Consider the following 21,168-nt stretch of genomic DNA (forward strand, 5'->3'; position numbering starts at 1 on the left):
CATGATCAAGCAAAGATTTATGGGAGTGGCCTCACAATGATGCCTGCTGGCTCCCGCAGGTCTCCTGGGTACATCCCATCAGGGCCCAGGGACTTATGCATGTCTGCTGTTCTTCTCCAACTCATTCCTCTTCCACCAATGGTACATTCACCTTGCTCCAGACTTTCTCCCTAATCTATAGGGCCTGGGATTCCTGAAGGCTGGTCTTGCTAGTCTTGGGCAAAGAAGCCATTCAGTACCTCAGCCTTTTCCATGTCCTGCGTAACCATGTCTCCCACTTCATTCAGCAGTGAGCACATTTTCCCAAGCCTTCCTTTTGTGACCTGTGTAATTAGAGAAGCCCTTCTGGTCTTTGACATCCCTTGCTAGATCCAATTCCAGTTGGGCTTTCCCAACCTCACTGCCGCATACAGAGATGCTGTCTCTATACTCCTCCTAGGTTACTTGCCTTTGCTTCTACCCTCCATATGCTTCCTTTGCATGTCAGTCTGGCCAGGAGCTCCTTGTTCACCCACACAGGCCTCCTGACATTTCTGCCTGAATTCCTATTCAACATGATGGACCACTCTTGAGCTTGGAGGAGGTAATCCTTGAATATTAACCATTTTTTAAGGGCTCACCTTGCCTCTGGGGCCTTATACCATATGACTCTTTCAAGCAGATCTTTGAAGAGGCTGAAGCGTGTTCTGCTGAAGTCCATGGTTGTGAGCTTGCTTTTTACCCTCTTCCCACTCCTCAGAATCCTGAACTCCACCATCTCATGGTCACTGCAACTAAGGCCTCCTTCAACCTTCATATCCCCAATGAGCCCCTCACTGCTAGCAAGTATGAGGTCTAGCAGAGTACCTCTCCTTGTTGGCTCCTTTATCTGCCATTTCAACCATTCATAAAGGTTGATCAGGTTGAAAAATCCCACTTCTTTTTATATTGCTGAGCAGGAGGATAAGAAACAAGAATGTCAAAACCAGAGCTGCTGAGCCACAAGCCACATCCTTTATAAAAGCTGAAGGCCCATAGTCTCACGGCAGAATTCTGAAGTGCATCCACCAGAATGCATGGAGACTACAAAACATGAGCTTGCACTGTACATCCAAATCAGTGTGAACAGAAGTGGCAGAATAGATCAATGAGAGATACTTGTTTGCATGCAAAGTGTCCCAGAAGCACAAAGTTTTGCTCAAAAAGCAATAAACTGACAACACTAATCAAAACAAGTGCTGGCATGAAATCATGACTTCCCAACCTGGCTGCCAAACAGCACTCATCTTTCTAAACTCAAATGTACTCCACAGCAATTTCTGTGTTAGGTCTAGAACTCGCTTTCCATGGGCTGCACAGAACACCTGAAGGCACATGACAGAGTAAAAAAAAACAGTTTTGAAAAATCTCTACTGAGAACAGACTGACAATATGATTTTGAAATCTTAAATGGATGGACTTGTATGCATATGCAATAAACCAAACATTAATCTCTTGCAAAATTTTAAGTTTGGATCCAAGCTCAGGAAGACAGCAAAAAGTAAACTGTTTTTACTACAATTCCCTTCAAAGCAAGTTTAAAATACATCTTTTACTCACTGGAAAGTAAATCTGAAAGCAGGGTCTAAAATCAGCAAAAGCTTCAGAAGAACCAAGAAGTTCATTTAAGGCTAAGTTACAAAAAAGTTTGAAAGGACAACCAGAAAAATATCCTTTTAACAGTGCAAAAGTCTACCTATACATTAATGTGGAATCATTTCAGTCAGACTGCCTTTAGGATGAATGGATAGATTTGGGGGCTTTTAAAGTTAATTTTAAGAATGGTCCTGCAAGAAATAGAAGCTGCTTTTGCCCATCAACAAATTCTATAATAAGGAACTTAAAGATATTCAGAATTACTTTGTGGAGTACGGATAACTGAATAAATTAAGGCTTTTTTTGACCCAGTTTGAGTAAATAAAATCAGGAAAAGGCAAGAAAAGTTCAATTTCACTATGTTGAAACCTTCACTGCACTGAGTTTTTGTCCTTCCAGCTGCTTTTCTGCTGGAAAGCTTCTAGTAAAACTTTTGTCTAGTAACAGCTTTTCACTGCTCTGTGAAGGGACAACCAAGGGGATCTTGAATCTAATGGAAATTCTTTTGTGAATCTTCAGGTCTGAAGCAGTAGTCAGCTTTTCTCCATACTGCACAGGGCTTCCTGAAAATGTGAACTTGCAGAAGTTCACATTTTCTGCAAATTACTTTGGTGCAAAGTTCTGATATTTTTGTTTCACATGTTGTCTTCCGTAACTCACGGTCTCCATACACACTACCAGATTTCCAAAGGAGAGCACTTACCTTTCAATAATTGCTCTCCGCATAGCTTCTTCACTATATGGACACTTCCCCACTACAACTGCTGACAGATACACTGGATACTGCAGGAAATGCATCAGAAGAGCTCCTTGACACCCTAACACGTTCCAGCGAGCCAGTTTATCGCTGCAGGACATAGAGCATGTTCTGTCCCCACGCCCTGGCTTCACTCTTAATAGTCCTACACAGTGATAACCTAGCCCAGGTGTTCGGGCATCACCCAGCTCTCCAGGTATGCATTTTGCTCCAGTTCTATAAACATCTACTACCTTTAGTCTCCCTAAACCAGTCTCCTTATTAGCTACTTGCGTGTCTGCAGAACATTCACAGTTCTCTGGATCTGTGTCATCTTCTTGTTTCACAGATACTTGCTGAACAGCCAGGTCTTCAGTGATTTTGGAAAAAACACCATCATCATCAGTTTTCATTCTCTTGATTACACGATTACTTTCTGTTTCATCTGATTTCCTATTATCTTCTGAACCCAAATGATCATGGTTACGTCTACACTCTGATGATCGTCCAGGTGCAGTATCGCCAGTCGCTGGCTTAGAAAGCTGGTTCTCTGGTTTGCTAATTGGAATAATAGAAGCATCTCCACCTAGAACAGAAGAAATAACATCAAAAATGGCCAAAAATACACCTCTCATTACTGGAACATATCATACCAGTAATGTACCAGTAATGTACCAGCGGTAATGTACCAGTAGTACCAACTACTACCAGCTTTTACAGCTTTGCACTCAAGAAGATTTAACTATGAGAATACGCTTTTCAAACAACATTGCCCTGTACAATGATGAATAAGACTTTGCTGGAATTTGAGCCAACACATGTTTAATTTTATGCCTTGCGTCCTACCTAAGAAATAACCAAAAAAAGCAAAACTTCAAACAAAAATTATAAAGCAAAGGTGTCAAAGACATTTGACAGACTACAAGCAGTGCAGAAGACTCGCAGGAAAACTAGTCCGATCTAACTAAACAATACAAACCTCAAAAGAATAATTAAAGAATAACCTATCAAATAAGGATGGAAATTTCAATCTGTATTCCTAAAACAAGCTCAAAACCAAAATTCCAAAGCTCAGTTCAAAGCAAACAAAGCCTGACAGGTATGAGAAAAAGGCAGTCAGGAAATTATTCATGCTATTAAATTTGAAGATGTAGATTCTATTCTCATATTGCATTAATAAAGAAAACCATCATAGCATATTCCAACAATGCCATCAAAATCATAAAAACCTACTAGAAACTAATTCACTATGTGAAGTACAGATAGACTTCTTTGCTCTGGTAACAGACCAGCAGTTGAAGAACACACTGGTAAGAGTGTGCTAACATCAAGACGTCCGATAAGCTGGCAGATCAAGTTATTGCATCCCTGCATTTTGCCAACAGATCCTCATCTTTGTGGTGCTGGTTTTTTAAAAAACACAAAGAGCATTTTCAGTGACAAAACAAGAAGTTGCATTCCATTCCATAGGAGGTTTTGGATTGGGGGTGTTTGGTTTGTTTCATTTTTGGTTTTGTTTGGTGTTTTTTGCATGGTTGCGTGGGGAAGTGTTTTGATGTTTGGTTGGGGGTGGAGGTTGGTTGGGGTTTTCTTTGTTTTGTTTTAGGGGTTTTGTTTGTTTGTTTTTTAAGAAGTGTGATAAATGTTGTTTTTCATTAAAATTTGAATCCAAGGAGAAAACGTTTAAAGTGAAGCAACCAGGAGATATGACAGGACCTCTGACAAGTATGTTAGTTTCTGGAAAAGAAACCAGTAGCCATCATTGTTTAAAGAGCAAGTGAAGCACTCCACTATATAATGAGCAGTATACTGGATTTACCAAGTTCTCAAGAATCATATTCAGTGACATAGAATGGTCCTCCACATATCAGTTTGGCAGTCAAGTACATCTTAGGGCACATACTGATAACATGAGTTACTGCCTCACTCCCAACTCCAGTCCAACAAGAGACCAAAGAAAAGCAAGGGGCAGAGAAGATGCTACAAGTGGGAGCCATGAAATTGGTTGACTCCAGCATACTCACATGGGGTATGGCTGGAGAAGAAAACAAATGTGATATTTGGTCTGAGTTTCCATTTCCCAGTTTCAGTTCCAGGAATAAAGATACTGCATTGCTGATGGGAAGCTGCCAGCCACATCTGATGGAGAAGATACCTGTTCAGCAGAAAGTTTTCATGAAACATACTTCTTTTCTGATGCGTAGGAAAACAACAAAAATGAGATGCCCGCTAGTGCCTGTTCTTTCCTGATGAAGATCTACAAAAAGCCAGTCAGCTATTCTTCTACAGATAGATGGGATCCAACATACTCCATAAACACAAACACATCATTGGAACCTTAATAACAGGCCTCAAAAGGTTGCTTGCATTCAGTGGAGTAAAAAGTCTCCTCAAATTGTATATCTAAGGTCCTCTCCTCCCACTCTGTTATTTTTACTCACAATGCAACTCATCTGATTCTGCGAGCGCCAGTTTAGCGGCATCAAACTTCAAGAAATGTACTTGTTTCTGTAGCATTAGTATTCTCCTGGCTTGGTTCCTTGAACCACCTTAGCCCATGTGAACATGAGGATTGCTATGTGAGAAACAGGAAAAAGGCTACCCTTTACAAGCTAGTCATCAGACCAGTACTGACGCCACACCAAATCAGATCATACTTCTCCATACAGAGGTTCTACAAGAATAATGAGGAAGAAACAAGCTTTTGTGAAAGGGCCTTAACACCACCTAGAAGTGTAAAAATTAGGTTAAACTCCTCCCAACAAAAGGAAAAAAAGTGTCACCTACACAGAAGTAATACCTTCTCTTTCATTACAGTCTCATCCCTGAAGCTGATAAATTTGGTTATTTCAGCTATAGGTCAAAACCATTTGTATCCCAACAAACAACCTCAAGTGGCACTGAATAACAGCACGTGAACTTCATGCCTCACCTCTGGAAGCTCCTCTTAGCCACAATTTCAGCATGGCTGTCATTCAGAATGTCTCCTAAAGCAACAAGAAAGTAAGAATATGCATCATTATTGAAAAGGAGACAAAGCAAACCAAATTTGATGGATGACAGTTTCTCCAGATGTGTTAGTACTTGAAGGTTTAACATTGGTATTAGGTTATTGCAAGATAGTTAAACTTCCAATCACTACAAAAGGAGGTCAATAGCCTACACAAATGAAGAATAAGCATCTTCACAGAAAATCAGAGACGTGTTTAAATACCAGATTTTAACTCTTCCAATATCTGAAATCCTTTGAGTTGAATGAACACTGGCTTCCTTCAAATCCTTCCTCATGTTTGTTCTTAATAGTAAATCTTGATATTCTCAGATTAAGCATAACATCAAGACAATTTCAAGCACTGTTAAGCTTTTGGTTTAAGTTTCTTGTTGCACTATGTCCTACAATTTAAATTACTGTTCTTGTAAATAATTCTGGCATTTACCAGGTTTACACATCTCATCTTCAAACTTCCTGCAGTATCTACCTATTGTGGTACCCAAAGGAACAGGATCTGTAGATCAGCCTTTATTTCAGGAATAAAAGGTCAGATGATAAAAGTCTTTTTTTAACATTTCTAAAATTTTAAAAGTTCTCTAAAAATAACCATTAACTTGACTACCAATAAATCAATGTTATAACAGGAAAGTATTTTCTAAATTTAAGATAACCAAAGACAAACAACAGAGAGAGGGGAACTAGCTTTTTTCCCCTAGTCAAATTTCTACTTTTGACTTGTAATACTTGGATTGTATAGTACAATCATTTAATCATAGTTTTCCTAAATCAATCAGAAGAACGTCTGTACTAATACTCTTCTAAAGATGGCTAAGTCATAAGAAACATCCACAAAACTCGGATACAAATTTAGTTTTTTCTCTTCTGCTCCACTAATTCATTTCAATATGAAGGACGTTACATAGAACACGACAGTCTAAAACTGATGCACACAAAACTGCTTCTCCTGTCTTGCTTGACTGCTCCTCTGAAGTCTAAAGACAGAAAGCCCTGTACGTACATATTCACTCCCTCCTTACTCACTCTTCAGCATTAATTACTACGGCTTCTCCTCTCTCCTAGGAAATGAGACAATACATTATGAACTAAAAAAAAGATATGCAGAGCAAGGAAAGTCCTGTAATAAATGGTAAGAAATGGCAGCCGTGAGAAATCATGTATCTATCCCATACATTTATTGTACAAACACAACTATCAAGCTGCAGAATATACAGTAAGGGCTAAAAACCCTGCTAGTACCTTTCTGGTGTGTCACCCCTACCCTAACTCAGCAGTAGTATCTTTTGTACCAGACCACAACAAAACTAGATTGTTAACAGATGAGCGAAGTGCAATTATTTTGCTTCCATTTTGGTTTGCTTTTAGTTATTAAGCCTTCAGGTATGCAGACTCAGGGCCTAATGACTACACATTTCCACATATAAAAAGTTTATTCACCTTTAAGGCAGCAAGTGCAGCAAACTTTCAGGGCAGCCATTCTGACTGCCTAAGCTTCTCTCTTGACAAGGTAAGGTCTGCCTTGAGCTTCTGGCTTCAATCCAGAAGTCTGAGCTCAATGCCTTGGACATTTTCATCAATTCTATGACACCAGCAAGAAGGTAGCATAGGTAGTCTGTTCTTGGATTTTACACCATACTTACCAGTTTTTCTCATTTTGTTTTGGCCAATACATTTTGTTCCAGTTCCCATAGCAACAACTTCCTTCATTACTGAAAAAAAAACCCCGCATTAACTGAATGAAGTATTGCCAGAAACGTTGCTCTCGTTCTGGAAGACAGTATGCATAACATTGCGTAGAAGTGAAGGTACATGGAAGCAGGCTACACAACATTCCAGAAAGGAAACAGTATCAGCTGGAGAACTGAACATAGTAGGCAGAAGCACCTGTGGTAGGGAAAAGTCTATGATCCCCCAGCAGGCGTGCTAACGTGGCCTTGACTAGCAACCCAACACACAGCAGATGCTGGCACAGGATTCCTCAAACATGGGACAGAAGCATGGGATACAATGTGCAGGACAACACGGAAGTGCCAGTACAGGAAAAGGTGGTGATGGCGAACTAACATAAAGGCACAATGTAATAATGCAGTCTGTTGAAGGAAGGCAAACCAAGACCTTTCTAGGATGCTTTCAAGTAGCAGCAAAACACACTTTTGTAAAGGCTTACATTACGAATTCAGGTCCTGCCTAGACTTTTGCCATTTATTGAACAGCCAAATGCAGACTTTCATTTTCTCAGTTACAGTCTGGGAAGAACAGCATTTTGCTATAACCCATCTTTGCAGACATAAGGTGCAAAGGCTTTTACAGTCACAGAGTAAAGAATCTGACTGGACACAGAAGTGGGACAGACAGGTTATAGGTTTTTTTAAAAAGGTATCTTGGGGAGGGGTGGGGTGGGGTGGGGGGTGGAAAGCATCAAGGACTGCCGCCTCCTCTCCCCTTTTCCCCCCTCCTGCCCCAATTCCCACAACTCATTCTTACCCCGCACATTTCCTGGACTAGCAAGAACCTCCCTTTGGGCTGCAGACTCCACTTTGACAACAGCTGCCAGTGAAGTCCACTCCCTGCTTGGATCTGGTTTCCCCTGCTTAGGGAGTCTGGTCCTATAATGCAGGTAACATAGCTCAGCAATTTCGTCAGCTGACCACATGACTCCTGATGCAGGTTCTAAACAGAATTGGGTTCCATTACAACACTGATTTAATCACCCCCATGTCTTCAAACCCTGCTGCCTTGTTCTGCATGGCACGGTGGTGCAGCACGTTCCGATATCCAAAGGCCTAATCGCATCACCCCTTCCAGGATTATGCGTAACAAATAGCTCACACAAAATAAAAAACTTTTTGCCCAGATCGCTAGACATATAAACAATGCCAGCCCCCTGACAGCCAAGGAGGCTCGACTGCCGGCCCTCAGGCTCCCCCCGCCTCCGCAGGCCGCACCGCACCGCACCACCAGAAGTGCCTGGCGCCACGATCGCTCCGAGGCCAGCGGCCCCCACGCCCCGCAGCCAGGGCAGCCAACGCCCCGAGCCAGCTGCTGCCGCGCTCAGCCTGCGCCAGCGACCCCGGTCCCTACCGCCAGCTTAGCGGTGCCGCCGCGGCGGGCGCAGGAGCGCGGAAGCCCCGGAGCCGCCCCGCCCCCCTCCCCAGCCTCCGGCGGCGCAGGCGCAGCGGCTTCCCGGCACGGCGCAGGGCGGGAGCGGCGCGCGCAGGCGCACAGACACAGACACGGGCGGCAGAGGACGCTGCTTTTATTAGCCGGCCGCGGCCTTCACACGGCGGTGCCTTCGGCGGGCTGCCCCGGCGGCGCCTCCTTCTTGCCGTCCTCCGGTTTCATGGCCGGGAAGAGGAGCACCTCCTGCGAAGAGGGGCACCGTCAGCGGGGCACGAGCGCAGGAGTTTCCAAGCGCCAGGAGGGAGAGCTTTCCCCAGGCGGAACTTTCCCCCTTGCAGAACGGCTGCGCGGCTGGAAAGGGCCGGCCGGCTCTGCGGGCTCATGCCCTGCTCCCTGGCAAATCTAGCGGGCACTGCCGTTCCCAACGCTTACCTTGATGTTACTGGAATCTGTTAGGAACATGGTGAGGCGATCTATGCCCATGCCCCAGCCAGCTGTAGGGGGGAGGCCATACTCCAGTGCGGTGCAGAAGTTCTCATCGATAAACATGGCTTCATCATCACCTGCAGCTTTTGCCTAAAAGAGAATTAACAGTAAAAGGTGAGCTGTACTGACCTTGATAGCACCACTTCTGCTAACCCCTGCCGAAAAGGAGGAATACTGATATCCACAGCAGCCGTGCCATGGGTGAAACCAAAGCCCTACACAGTTGCACAAGTAACAGAAAAAGGAATCTCAGCACGTGGAGAACTGCGGAGGTCACTTGTACAGGTGCTTCCAAAACAGCTCTAGGCTCAATTCCTTTCTGTTCTGAAAGTCTCCTTTGTAGACAAAGGCCCAGGCCCTTCACTTCGGTAAAAGCTATCTCGAAGGCCATATGCAGCAGATGACACTGGAATAAATTGTTTTCAAAGGCTTCTCAGATGTGTTGTGGCTTGCAACTCTTGCCTTTCACGTCTGCAGAAACAACTAAGAAGCATCACCGTTCAAATTCACCAGTTGTTGCTCCACTAAACAAGTTTAGCACTTGCTTTTTTCACCTCAAGTAGAAAGAGTTAAAAAATTACACTGACATGGTAACTAATACGTATGACCCTGACAACCTCCAAGTGCCAAAAGTCACAATAATAAAAATTTAGATTAGACAACCCTCTCAAATTTAGAAAATGCCAAGTGTAAACACTGAAACAACAACAAATGTTTTTGCTCGCACAGGTTCAAGGAAGACTTTGCAAAAGACAGGCAAAGCAAACTTTTCTGCCTGAGCCTGGAATCCTGAAAAGTGAACTGCCATCCTTTGTCTCAATCTCCACCTTAACATTAAATTTTCAGGCAAATATTTGTTCCATACGTACAATCACATAGCTGCAAAGTCTGGCTATAATCATGAGAAACAACTGCAGCAAACATATATATAACACACCAAAAGTGAAAGATATCTGTAATATTAATCATTCTGACTGAACATTTTGAAATTTACTATCAAGGGAGTTAGTTAACGGAAGTCTGTCTTCCTGGTTTTTACAATTGTTTAAACCTCTCAGGCACCGAGCCATTAGAAAGAGTAGGAAGAACAGGAACTCTTGTTTCTGCAGACTGCATTATCTGACCTCAATCATGTCTGGGCACACATACATTCATGGATGTGTATACCTAATTAATAATAAAATCAGTTTCAGTCACTCTGAGGCTTACCGAGAGACACCTAGCAGTATAAATCTGCAGGCCTAAATTTCCAGTCTGCAGCTCTATCCTGTGAACCAATTTAAAATAATAGTAACTTAGCTGAGGAAATTAGGCTATTTCTTACTTGGCATTCAAACTCCTACTGGACACAAAAATTTATTTAAGAACCTACAAGTACAATGTTGTAGGACTACAAAAATGCTTAACTGGTGAAAAAATAACTTTCAACCTGAGCAAGACAGAGAAAAGGCTTTGCATACTTGCTTTTTTCCAGATTAGTACTTCAAGTACAATGAAAAGGAAAATACTCCAACACAAAGTTACCCTACTAAAAAACTAATGAACAGCAGTGTTTGGACTGACTTACCTTAGAGAGCAAGGTTCCTTTAAAAGGAATTGAGTTTTAATGACAGGCTTTCACTTGTGTGAGAAACACTTGCTCAAAATAGTAACAATGCTTTTCAGCGGCAGGGACTAATGACAGATTCGGAATAGACACAGGAAGTATTCTTTGCTTACGTGCCTGTATCATTGATTCACTATCAGCAAGACACCATACCTTGGCCTGATCCTCAAAAAGCTGCCGCTGACGGAAAGGATCGTTAAGCTCTGTGTACGCATTGCACACTTCCTTCTTCATCACAAAGAGTTCAAAGCGTTCTGTTAGTCCACGAAGAGAGCGATGCCTATGTGAAGAAGGCAAACAACCATCCCTAAAATAAACATTTGTACAGAACCAAAGAGCAGACTCATTACTTCAGGAGGACTGCCCACGCTTAACAGTAACAGCTGTCAAAACTTCACGGAGGTTTCACATCTCAGGAACCAATGTCTATCCTGGTTGGTGTCATCAAAACCACTTGTTTTCAAATACGTGACTTTTTCTTTTTTCTTTTTTTATTTTAAATGAAGTAGGAGTAGGGGTTTTAAAAAAGTTAGACACTGACTGTGTCTCATACTCTTACCATTTGGCTAGAGGACTCATGATCTGTGGGTGATCACAGATGAATGTAGGGTTGATACAAGTGACTTCCAGGAATTCACCAACTAACTGGGGAAGCAAAAGCAAAAATCACAGATGAACATAGGGTTGATACAAATTACTTCCAGGAAAACTGTACTCCACGTAATTGCATCACTTCCCTAACACTACCTTCCCCAAATACCCTACCTCCTTCTCTTCACAGCTGAAGAAGGTATCATAAAACCAGGAAGTTTTCCAATTAGCAATTTTTGATCATGGTAATAACTTCATTAACAGAGAGTGTGTCCCCTAGCTGGATAAGAAAAATGACATAGCAAGAACTGTATAAATAATAACATAATTCAATTTGGACATTTGGACAAAGACCAATAGGGAAAGCAGCAGGGAAAAAATGTAGTATTTTGTGTACAAAGGAAAAGCCTTAATACAGCTGATAGAAGAACTACTATACAGTAAGCCTACCAGTTTGGTAAGGTACATACAAACACACAGATCTCAGACAAAACTGACATAAGAGACCAGTTACCAAACTAAAATCCTCTGGCATTCACATTAAGCAAGCATCAGAAATCTACATTTTGGTGCAGACAACACAAAAAAAGATTCTGGTTCAGCAAGTTTTCTCACTGGTGTACAGAAATAGCTGAAATGCATTTCAGCATGCTTCCCCAGATGCAGCCAAGCTTTTGCTTTCCAGTGACTTCTGTTAATAAAGATAGATCCTCAAAGGCACTAGGATGATAGAAACACTATCTTTACTTACTCTGTCAAGAAGCCTGGCCGTTGTCCTGGGGGGTGGACACTCAACATTTCTTTCTGCACAAAGGTCATCAAAGAACTTGCAAGTTTCTGAAATTGTTGTAGACAACAATTAGAAAAGCCACCAAGTTTTTTTTTAATTTGTGCACCCTTCAACATGTCTCAAGAGTGATTTATAAGATCTTAATGGTATACATCATGGAAAACATCAGTCTACAGAAACAGGATTTGGTTTTAATCAGTTTACACTAAAACACAAGTTATTTTCTATTTCAGAAACTTGACAACAGTTAAGCACAACCCTACACGACTGCTGGATGTTATTATTTGAGGGGGGGTGGGAAATTGGGGGGGAGGGAAATTGGGGGGGAGGGGGGCGTGCAGCAGGGCAGGGAACAAAACACTAAAGTATATTAACTTGTTTCCTTATGGCTCTGAATTCTACAAACAAAATAGTACATAAGCGTATTTTGAAGAAAGTCCAAAATAATCATACTCCTAACCCATAATCACAGGTATGGAGACTCAACTGCAGAAAAGAAGAAGAAGAAATAAAAAGCTGGGTCTCCTCAACAGACCAAGAACTCTCCAGATCATGCCTCTTGAGTATATAGCATCATATATACTCAACAAAGGAAGAAGCTAGAGTCAGATCCTGCCAAAAACTGCAAGGCACAAAGGTTTCTTTCTGGACTCCTATAGGTAACAGACAAAACCATGTGTTAGTACCACCTCAAAAAAGCAGCTGATAGACTGCAGGCTGAGAACTCAAGACCTTTCACCCTCTTTCTGTCAAGGAAGAATTACAAGACATTCATAGGCAGCATCTAACCTTCAGTTTCAAAACACTCAGCCGATGGAAATTTCACTCCAAGGACCTTTTCCAGATCATACAACATGTTAATTCGCCGGAAGGGAGGGGTAAAATCTATCTCATAGGCCTGTCCATCTTGACCATCTGGATGGTAAGTGATCTTGTAACTTCCAGTAATATGTTTCACCATCCCTACAAAAGGAACCCGAAGTTTAGAAGAATATGCCACATAATATGCAATTCTTCCAGACAGTCTTATTCTTTTTTAATTAATATTGCATACATCACCTGAAAGCAACTTCTCTGTAATTTCCATCAGGTCATGGTAGTCTGCATAAGCCATATAGAATTCACAAGTTGTGAACTCAGGGTTGTGAGTCAAATCGATGCCTTCATTCCGGAACTGACGCCCAATTTCATATACTCTGTCCATGCCTCCAACCACCACCATCTAAACAAAAGGAAATCCTAGTAAACACACTAACTTTTCCAAAAGAATTAGAGAGACACACAGAACTGCAACACAACTTCACAAATCTCATTCATGGTACATTTTGCTTCCTCCATTCCAATAGGTCCACCTTTCTTCAACAATAATCCTCATTTTAGCCACATTTACTTTTTTAGAGTAAGATCACAGCAGTCTGGAGAACACAGGTTTAGCCATGAGGGACTTGTATTTTACCTTATGGTAAAGCTCTGGAGCAATTCTCATATATAAATTCATATCCAGTTCATTGTGGTATGTGATGAAAGGTTTTGCCACAGCTCCACCTGGAATTATATTCATCATAGGAGTTTCAATCTGTAAAATAATAACAACAAATAAAATAATTTAACAGTGGCATAAATATTTCCAGGCTCCTACCTCATTGCCCTGCTTTCATCTGATCCGTTTCCAAAGCAGAACTCTGTAGATCAAGCAAACAAAACACATATAGCTTTGATGAAAAAAAAAATCTTTTATTGTTTGACATTCCAGTGTATGAAAACAGTTCTGAATTAAAGAGCACTTCCCCCATGCAGTGAGTAAAGGCAAATTACTTAAACTTACCTGTTGCTATCAAGACTTATACAATTGTTTTCATAGACTGGAATGCCTCTTTGGAAACAAGATTAGACTTCAGCCTCAAGAATTAACACCGCATTACTGACCCAGAAGCATGAGAACAGGTATTTTCACAACAGAATTTCACAATTCACAACAGAACTACTTCTAGCCATACAGAAGAGGAATGCTTCTACAAAATATAATGAGATTCAGTGCTCCTGTGAAAGAACAAAGGTCAGGGCGAAAACACAGAAGTTGACCTGTGATAAAAAGAGAACAAGGATGCAGCTAGAACTTACAAGAGAGAAGAAACGGTGTAGGCTATGAATTCATGTAATTCCCTAAACAAGTATTTAATGAGATTCTCCAAACAGACCTACACTATAAAACAAGTTGAGCTGCAGAAAACAGAAAGCAGTCAGCATCCCAGACAGTACTGGAATCAGAAATAAAGTTTAATTTGATGACAATTGAACTAACAAGCCCTGACAATCAGCTGAAAAGCATGATACAATACCTATGACAGTTTGGCTAATTTTTCTCAAAATTAACTACTATCTGTCCATTGCATGACACTACACTGCACCATACAGAGTACTGGTATGACTGAGCACTGCCTGATTCATGCACCTCCAGACTGTACTCTATTGTATAGCAGGCCATTCCCCAACTTCTCTGCTTTTTATTTCATTCCCAATATTCTTGCCAAGCATAGATAACTTACTCCATTATTCCAACAACAAGTCAAAACTTCATATAAATTGAGAAGGGCTCTTATGGTCCTTTTTGATCAAGTTATCAAAACAGTAAAATCTGTAAGTAGTATATTAAGAATTATTTGGGGAAAAAAAAAAACACAAACCCAAATCAAAGACAGACATTAAAGTCATTACACATACAACAGAAATGACATAGCACAGGTTCGGATTCCCATTGCTCTCAAAAACTCCCACTGGCAGCTTTTGCAGATTCAGCTGATAAACACGTGTAAATAAACTACATTAGTTTCTAATCTTTGCAAACTGTAAAGTACAACCAAGAACCTGGATGCAACAGAGAGCAGAGCTAGTATTATTTTCTCATATGCTACTCTGCAATGTATCTTGAGATAAAATCAATTTTACTTAAAGGAAGTAAAACCTGCATTTACCTCCACAGGCAAAACACCATTTCAAAGATGTTATTTCCACCTCAATTTACAGAAATAAGGGAAGGATAATGGTAGTTCGAAGTAGTACCTTGGTAAAAGTTTCCAAAGTCATAACCTCACCCACTGAAGAACACATTTAACTTTAAGAAGAAAGGAACGGAATGGTTTCCATTACATTAAACTGATGAAACACACCGTGCAGAGGTAATTATTCTCACTTCTGTAAATATTTCACATACAAGCCTGAATATAAAGCATCCTTGAAGCTGAGAACCTCTAAAAACATTCAGTATTCAGAGAGAAATAAACACCAAAGCCTTACCTCAAGGAAGCCCAAGTCATCTAGAAACCTCCGGATATATGTAATGATCTTTGCACGGGTTATAAATTTCTGCCTCACATAATCATTAAGGATTAAATCCAAGTATCTTTGACGATACCTAGTTTCCTGAAAAGAACAAATATCTTTAGAACAAGCTAGACAAAATGCGCTGCCAAATGTAAAAATAGCAAAACAAAACTAATTTTGTTTTGTAAGCTGACACCATCAGCAGATACAAAAGGTCATCCATTCAGACGCATCTGTCAAATTGCCTCCAAGAGTGACAGGTAGGACAAGTACCTTATCTTTGAGGCCAAAGTGAAGATGAGGCAACATGTGCAGGCATGGGGACAACAGAGTTATTTCATAAGGAATAATGCTCAGTTCCCCTTTCTTTGTTTTCCCAGGATTCCCCTCGACACCAATAATGTCCCCACGACGCAGCTTGTTATTAATACGGAAATACTCTTCCTCTGATTTGTAGAGCCTGTAATTACAAAAGCAATGTAAGCACGTTTGTTTAAAATTCAACATTCCAAACTGTCCTGCAAATCTCTTCCCAGACCAAATCCTTTTTCGGGAGAAAAAAAAAAAAACAAAAACAAAAACACCACACCAAAAAGACCCCAAACACAAAAACCCCCATTCTTCTAGCAGGTAAGCCAACCACAACATCCTAAGCAAAACATTACCTGGCTGCCTAAGCCAGCCCACAGACTAACAGCCTAAGGAAATGAAGGAACAGAATGCCCAAATACAGATCTCTAAGCCCCAGAATGCAGTTCAGTTTAGAATGCTACTGGCAACCTTCTACTTACCTGGAATTTGCCATGACCTGTAACTTGACTCCTTCACCACGAAGATCGTAGAAAATCAGCTTCCCTCCAGAGGCACGCTTCGCATGGATTCGACCTAAATATCAAAGTATGGAGGACATCAGGAAAAGAATCTCTAGCAGAAAAGGATACAGCGGCAAAAGCCACAGTGTTACCACTTGGACAAAGGACTGTCAGCTCTGAACTGATCAGTAACCATGAAAGAACCAAGAAAGTTAAGTCTCAAATTTAATAGCGGTGCACAAAAGACCATATGAACTTTGGGACCTAGAGCCCATATCGCAACCTTATAGTGTAGTTGTAAGGGATGTTGCATGGGTCTACTCAGCCTGAAGGGACATGTCTTCAACAGCCTAACACTTCATGACCAAGTAACAGGGGACCAGCAAAATTTGAAAAGATCATGCCATCACTAAGAGCAGCTGAAACCTGACTTAGCAAAGCAAGAGACCACCTTTCTGTATCCCAGATAAGCCCTTACCTGCCACTCTCACTGTAATGTCTGTCAGGTGATCTCCTGGCTGCAGGTGACCATACTTCTCTATAAAATCAGAAAGAGCTATATCCACATGGAACTTGTGGGGATAGGGATCTTCGTCGGTGCCCTTCAGCTGCTGGATTGCATGGCTACGGATCTTGTAGTATTGCTGTCACCAGAAACAAACAAAAGCAAGGTATTTCGTTAGAAATTGAAAATATTTCACAGGTTGTAAACTAAAAATCAATTGTCCTTATGTAGCAACATGTAGGTCTGTCCTCTTTTAATCGTTCAGCTCCCTTTCAGTAAAAAATCACACATAAATCAACAGCATTTATTCTCAAAAGAGTAATAAGCAGGAGGCCAGATGCTCACATTTGGGTCCAAGCTTTCCTCATCAGCACCGACATTATTCTCGGAGTCAGAAATCAAAGAAGGCTTATTTGAATGCTTTTCACTTTGCTCTTTCTGCTTTGCCTCTTTTTCAGCTGTTTTTCTCTCAGCCTTTAAACGCCTCTTCAGCTCACTGCAAAAGAGGGAAACCTGATGAAGCAGGTGCCCCGTGACAACGTGCGGCGGGGCCCTGCCGGCAGCTCACTGTCGCTCCCTCTTATCCCGCTCAAAAGCCGAAACAAGACTTAGGCACGTTTAGGCACGTTCTTCTCTAAGCTCCTTCAACTCCTCTCCTACCAGATCCGAGTACTCACAGAAAGTTAAAGTCAACTTAAGCACCGCGAAAGGGCCCCGCGGACGCGTGGCTCCGTGCCCAGGACCTCCCGCAGGCCGCTCACCAACCGCCCGGGGCTACCGGAGCCGCCCCGCGGCCCGGCCCGGCCTCCCCAGAGCCCTCAGCGCCGCGGCCCCGACCCCGCCGGCGGGACTTCATGAGGCAAGAGGCGGGCCCAGCAGGCCGCGAAGGACCGACCTGCTTTGGTCATGATGCGCCTGGCGCCACCGGTGCGCGGTCCTCCAGGCCCAGCCGCGGAGCCGCGCAGCGCCGGGGCTCAGCATGGCGCGCCCCGACGGATCGCCTGGCGGAGACGCGCACTGGGTCGGCCGGACGCTCGCTCCCCTAGCCCGGCGCGACCGGGCTCCACCTGCCCGCCCACCCTCACTTTTTGCTGAGGCGCGACTCGGTCTCCTCCGTCTCGAGCGCGCGCGCTGCCGCCATGTTCGCCGCCGCCGCCGCCATGTTCGCCGCCGCCCGCCCTTCCGGCGCCGCCGCCCGCCCTTCCGGCGCTTCCGCGCCTGCTCGCCCGCGCGGCGATGGCGGCGCCCGGGGAGGCGGTGGCGCCGTTGCAGTCGCGGTCGCTGTTCCTGTGGGACGACGGGACCCCGATGCGGTTCTACGTGCGGCCCGGGCTGGCCAAGCTACGCCTGGCGCCGCTGCTGCTGGCGGGCGGCGGCCAGCTGTGCCGCGTGCAGGAGCCGGGCGCCGTGCTCCTGGCGCAGCCCGGCGAGGAGGCGCCCAGCGGGGCTGTCTCCACCGTGTACGTGACGGAGTGCGTGGAGCGCAACCAGCGGCTGCCGCTAGAGCCCTACCGGCTGCCCGCCGCGCCGCCCGCCGCCGCCGCCCCCCGCGGCCGCCTGGCCTTCACGGAGGCGGAGGACGTGGCGCTGCTGTGGGCGGTGCAGCAGCAGGGCCGGGCGCGGGCGCGCGGCCGGGCGCTCTGGAAGGAGCTGGAGCGGGCCGGCCTGACGCGGCACAGCTGGCAGGCCATGCGCGACCGCTACCTGCGGCATCTGCGGCCGCGGCACAGGGGTGAGCGGGGGGCGAGAGCGTGGAGGAGCGGGAGCAGGCGGCGTCGAGCGGGCCCTGAGCTCCGGGGTGCGGAGCTGCCCGGCCGCCGGTGCCTGCCTGTTGCCGCAGAGCCCCAGAAGACGGCGGAGCCCGCGCAGACCTTGGGTATTTTCGCGGCGGCTAACCGGGAGTTTGAAAGCGCGGAGGTAAGTGGCCAGCGCGCCCCCGGGCCGCGCTCGCTGCAGGGAACTAACGTGTCGTCTTGTTAAAAGCCACGCTGGCAAGCGAAGCTGTTCCTTCGCATCGGGCCGAAAACCTCCCTGCAGCCGCGTTGACGCTGGCTTCTGCCATTTGTACTTGGGCTGTTCGATTCTTCCTTGGGTCTCGTGCTTTTCTGTGATCTTACGTATCACCGTTAAGGCATACTGCTTCGCTTCACTCACCAAATTTTGCCACGCCTGGTGGTTTCTTACCTAACGTAGAGTCTCAGCAGAAGGTGGTTGGGCACCAGTGGTAAAAGCAGCTTGCCAGAATATACCATGTCTCTCTCTTTCTTTTAGTCAGGAAGCGACGCTTCAGACATCACAGAAGAACTTTCTACGCAAAATGGAGGGGGAAAGTCCTTGGCAGAAACAGTGTTTGGTTTGAAAATGGGACTGGAGGACTCTGCAAATGGGTGTCAGGAAAAGCCAAGGGAAGAAAGACCAGCAAGCTCTTGCTCTTCTCCCAGTGTGGTGGGAGAAGTAGTAAAAACTATGCAGCGCTTCATGGAGCATCTCAGCATGGACCTGCTCACGATTACGCAGGCCTTCCTGAAAAACACCGGTGAAGTGGAGACCACTTTACACTTTCTGCAGACAGGGCAGCGCTTAGATGGGTACCCTGTATGGAGCAGAGAGGATGATTTGGAATTGCAAAAAGACGATGAACACATCAGAAATAAATTGATAGCAAAATTTGGAGCTGAAAATGTAGCAAAGCGGATAGCATTTAGGAAAAGTTAGATAGCAAAGCAGAGGGGAATGGCTAATCTATGACTGCAGCAGGAACTTAAAAACCCAGTCATTTCAGAAATGTAAATGCAATGGAAAGTTTGATGCAACATTCTAAATCTTCAGCAATCCTTTAAAATGATTTTTTTTAAAGGCCTGTTTCGTAATCGGTTTTTATTTGTAACACTGAGTACACTAAACATTTAAAAGTAGAAAATCATGAAGAGGCATTTTCATATCTATCAAGTTTCCACTGAAAACTTGCTTTGAAGTGTCTCTACTATCTAAACCAACTGACAGTCCTACTTATACATTGCTGCATGCAAAGGATTTTGAATAGCATTGGCACCAAAATCTGACGAGAGTCACATTAAGTGCTCTAACCTGTAATGTGTTACTAGTGCAGAACAGCAGCCTGCTCTCTGCCCTGTGTCTGTCTTCCGCCTCTGGTGGATGATCATTTAATAACCTGCTCTGCCAGTTGTTATCATTAGCTTGTTGTTGCTGTTGCCAATGAACCTTGATTAGCAGCAGACGTTTGGAGATGGTAACAGTGAAAATGCAACTGTTGAAAAAGAAGGATCAAGAACTTTCATGCCAGAAGATGAGGTACTTGGTCTCATACATGAATGCCAAGATGTCTCAGAGTGGCCATGTGTACTGAGAATGGCCAAAAAAGGTCACTATGACATTATCGTACTCAGTCTCATGTTACAGAGAACTGTCAGCTAATACCTCTGGCCAGTTGACAGTCATCTCAGTTTTTATTACCACTTCCAGCGCATGTTCTCCAGTGCTAATATTGCTGGGTTTAATAACATTAACTTTACCATCTTGCTTCATGATTTCAAAACCAGTTAATACTTCTGCCCCAGCTTGCATCTCAACAGGTTGAAAACTTAACAGCTGCTTTAATCTGGGCAAAGTAAGATTTATATCAGACAGTGTAGTGCAGCTGGAAAAAGAAGAGTAGCTTCCAGGGCCACCTGCGATAGTTCAAGTAGGAGATACAAGTTAGAAAGGAGCGCTCTGAGTTTGTTTAGGTATCTATGACCCAAGACATGTGAGAGAGAGAACGCCACTGCTAGCATACAGTCACAGTCTGAAAAACTCAGTGCTTTCAGCCTGAATTTGTGCTCTTGTCACTATTTTAACGTTATTTGAAAGATCTGGAATTCATTCTCTTGGTGAAATGTTGATTATACACACACACCACCTTAGCATTATGTTTTGAGGTTTTTGCTCACTGCACTGTGGCATTCAAAAAATTTTAAGGTGAATTAGGAAATTGCCGATTTTAATACAAATTCAAATTATATTGAAAGTCAATGATTATTTGATGCAGTGCGCCTGCTACTGCAGAAAACCGCAATCCTGAAACACCAACTGATTATTTGGGGAGTTAGCCAACATAACTTAAAATGCCAAGACTCTGGTTTAGACTACAGTGTTTCACTGGATAGGTCATTCCTTCTGAAAAAATAAGAATTCTTTGGTACATACATGCTGTTTAGACTGGTTACTTGAGACTTCTGTGGAAGACGAGATAAGCACTTAACAAGGAAGTGCAAGATAACATAGCAAAGTAGTCAGATTTTTGAAAAAACAAAACTTTACCATCTGAATTTCAAACCCAGGGGCTGCTGGTGGCCAGGTTCATGCACAGCTCCTGCAGCCAGAAGCCCACGTTCTAGCTTGAGTGGTATATACATCTCAGCAGCACCATAATCTCAGAGTTCATTGGTCATCTTTAATTAACCAAAACTGCTCTACAATCCAAAGTGAGACAGAACACTTTAAATGCCTGCAATATAAAAAGATACAATTTTGTTACCTTATAAATAATAAAGACTTATTACATCCTTTTATAATTC

At 43.5% G+C, this 21,168-nt stretch overlaps 3 protein-coding genes across 12 annotated transcripts in view; 1 reads left to right on the top strand and 2 right to left on the bottom strand.

The window, feature by feature from the left end:
- Positions 1-8,526, bottom strand: part of ADAT1 (adenosine deaminase tRNA specific 1) — a 31,239-nt gene extending 22,713 nt beyond the window's left edge. For 2 of the 9 annotated variants that reach the window (XR_005831092.1, XR_005831093.1), the window contains exons 1-5: positions 7,845-8,426; positions 7,001-7,069; positions 5,283-5,337; positions 4,375-4,505; positions 2,318-2,936 (exon numbers count right to left, since the gene is read on the bottom strand). Coding sequence is in view for 5 of the 9 variants with exons in the window: in XM_040615117.1 (XP_040471051.1) it covers positions 2,318-2,936; positions 4,375-4,505; positions 5,283-5,337; positions 7,001-7,069; positions 7,845-8,013 (1,043 nt within the window). In the remaining 4 variants the exon portion in view is untranslated. The other 7 variants (XM_040615122.1, XM_040615117.1, XR_005831091.1 and 4 more) reach the window with 7 other exon arrangements.
- Positions 8,527-8,599: 73 nt separating this feature from the next.
- Positions 8,600-17,805, bottom strand: KARS1 (lysyl-tRNA synthetase 1). 2 transcript variants are annotated; one of them, XM_040615116.1, is made up of 14 exons: positions 17,677-17,805; positions 16,937-17,087; positions 16,565-16,730; positions 16,066-16,159; positions 15,548-15,734; positions 15,248-15,373; positions 13,410-13,529; positions 13,013-13,175; positions 12,743-12,916; positions 11,915-12,000; positions 11,132-11,217; positions 10,726-10,852; positions 8,913-9,056; positions 8,600-8,723 (listed from the first exon to the last, which is right to left on the bottom strand). In XM_040615116.1, exons 1-14 carry the CDS (start codon positions 17,751-17,753, stop codon positions 8,637-8,639), a joined length of 1,788 nt encoding a protein of 595 aa, XP_040471050.1. In that variant the 5' UTR covers positions 17,754-17,805; the 3' UTR covers positions 8,600-8,636. The 2 variants fall into 2 exon arrangements, with proteins under 2 accessions (XP_040471050.1, XP_040471049.1); XM_040615115.1 differs by lacking the exon at positions 17,677-17,805 and adding an exon at positions 17,487-17,663.
- On the top strand, positions 17,787-21,165 carry LOC121097807 (TERF2 interacting protein). The gene is made up of 3 exons (XM_040615133.1): positions 17,787-18,323; positions 18,432-18,508; positions 18,863-21,165. Exons 1-3 carry the CDS (start codon positions 17,828-17,830, stop codon positions 19,304-19,306), a joined length of 1,017 nt encoding a protein of 338 aa, XP_040471067.1. The 5' UTR covers positions 17,787-17,827; the 3' UTR covers positions 19,307-21,165.
- The last annotated feature ends 3 nt before the right edge of the window (positions 21,166-21,168 follow it).

This window comes from Falco naumanni, chromosome 15 (genome assembly GCF_017639655.2).
Source record: "Falco naumanni isolate bFalNau1 chromosome 15, bFalNau1.pat, whole genome shotgun sequence".
NCBI lineage: Eukaryota > Metazoa > Chordata > Aves > Falconiformes > Falconidae > Falco > Falco naumanni.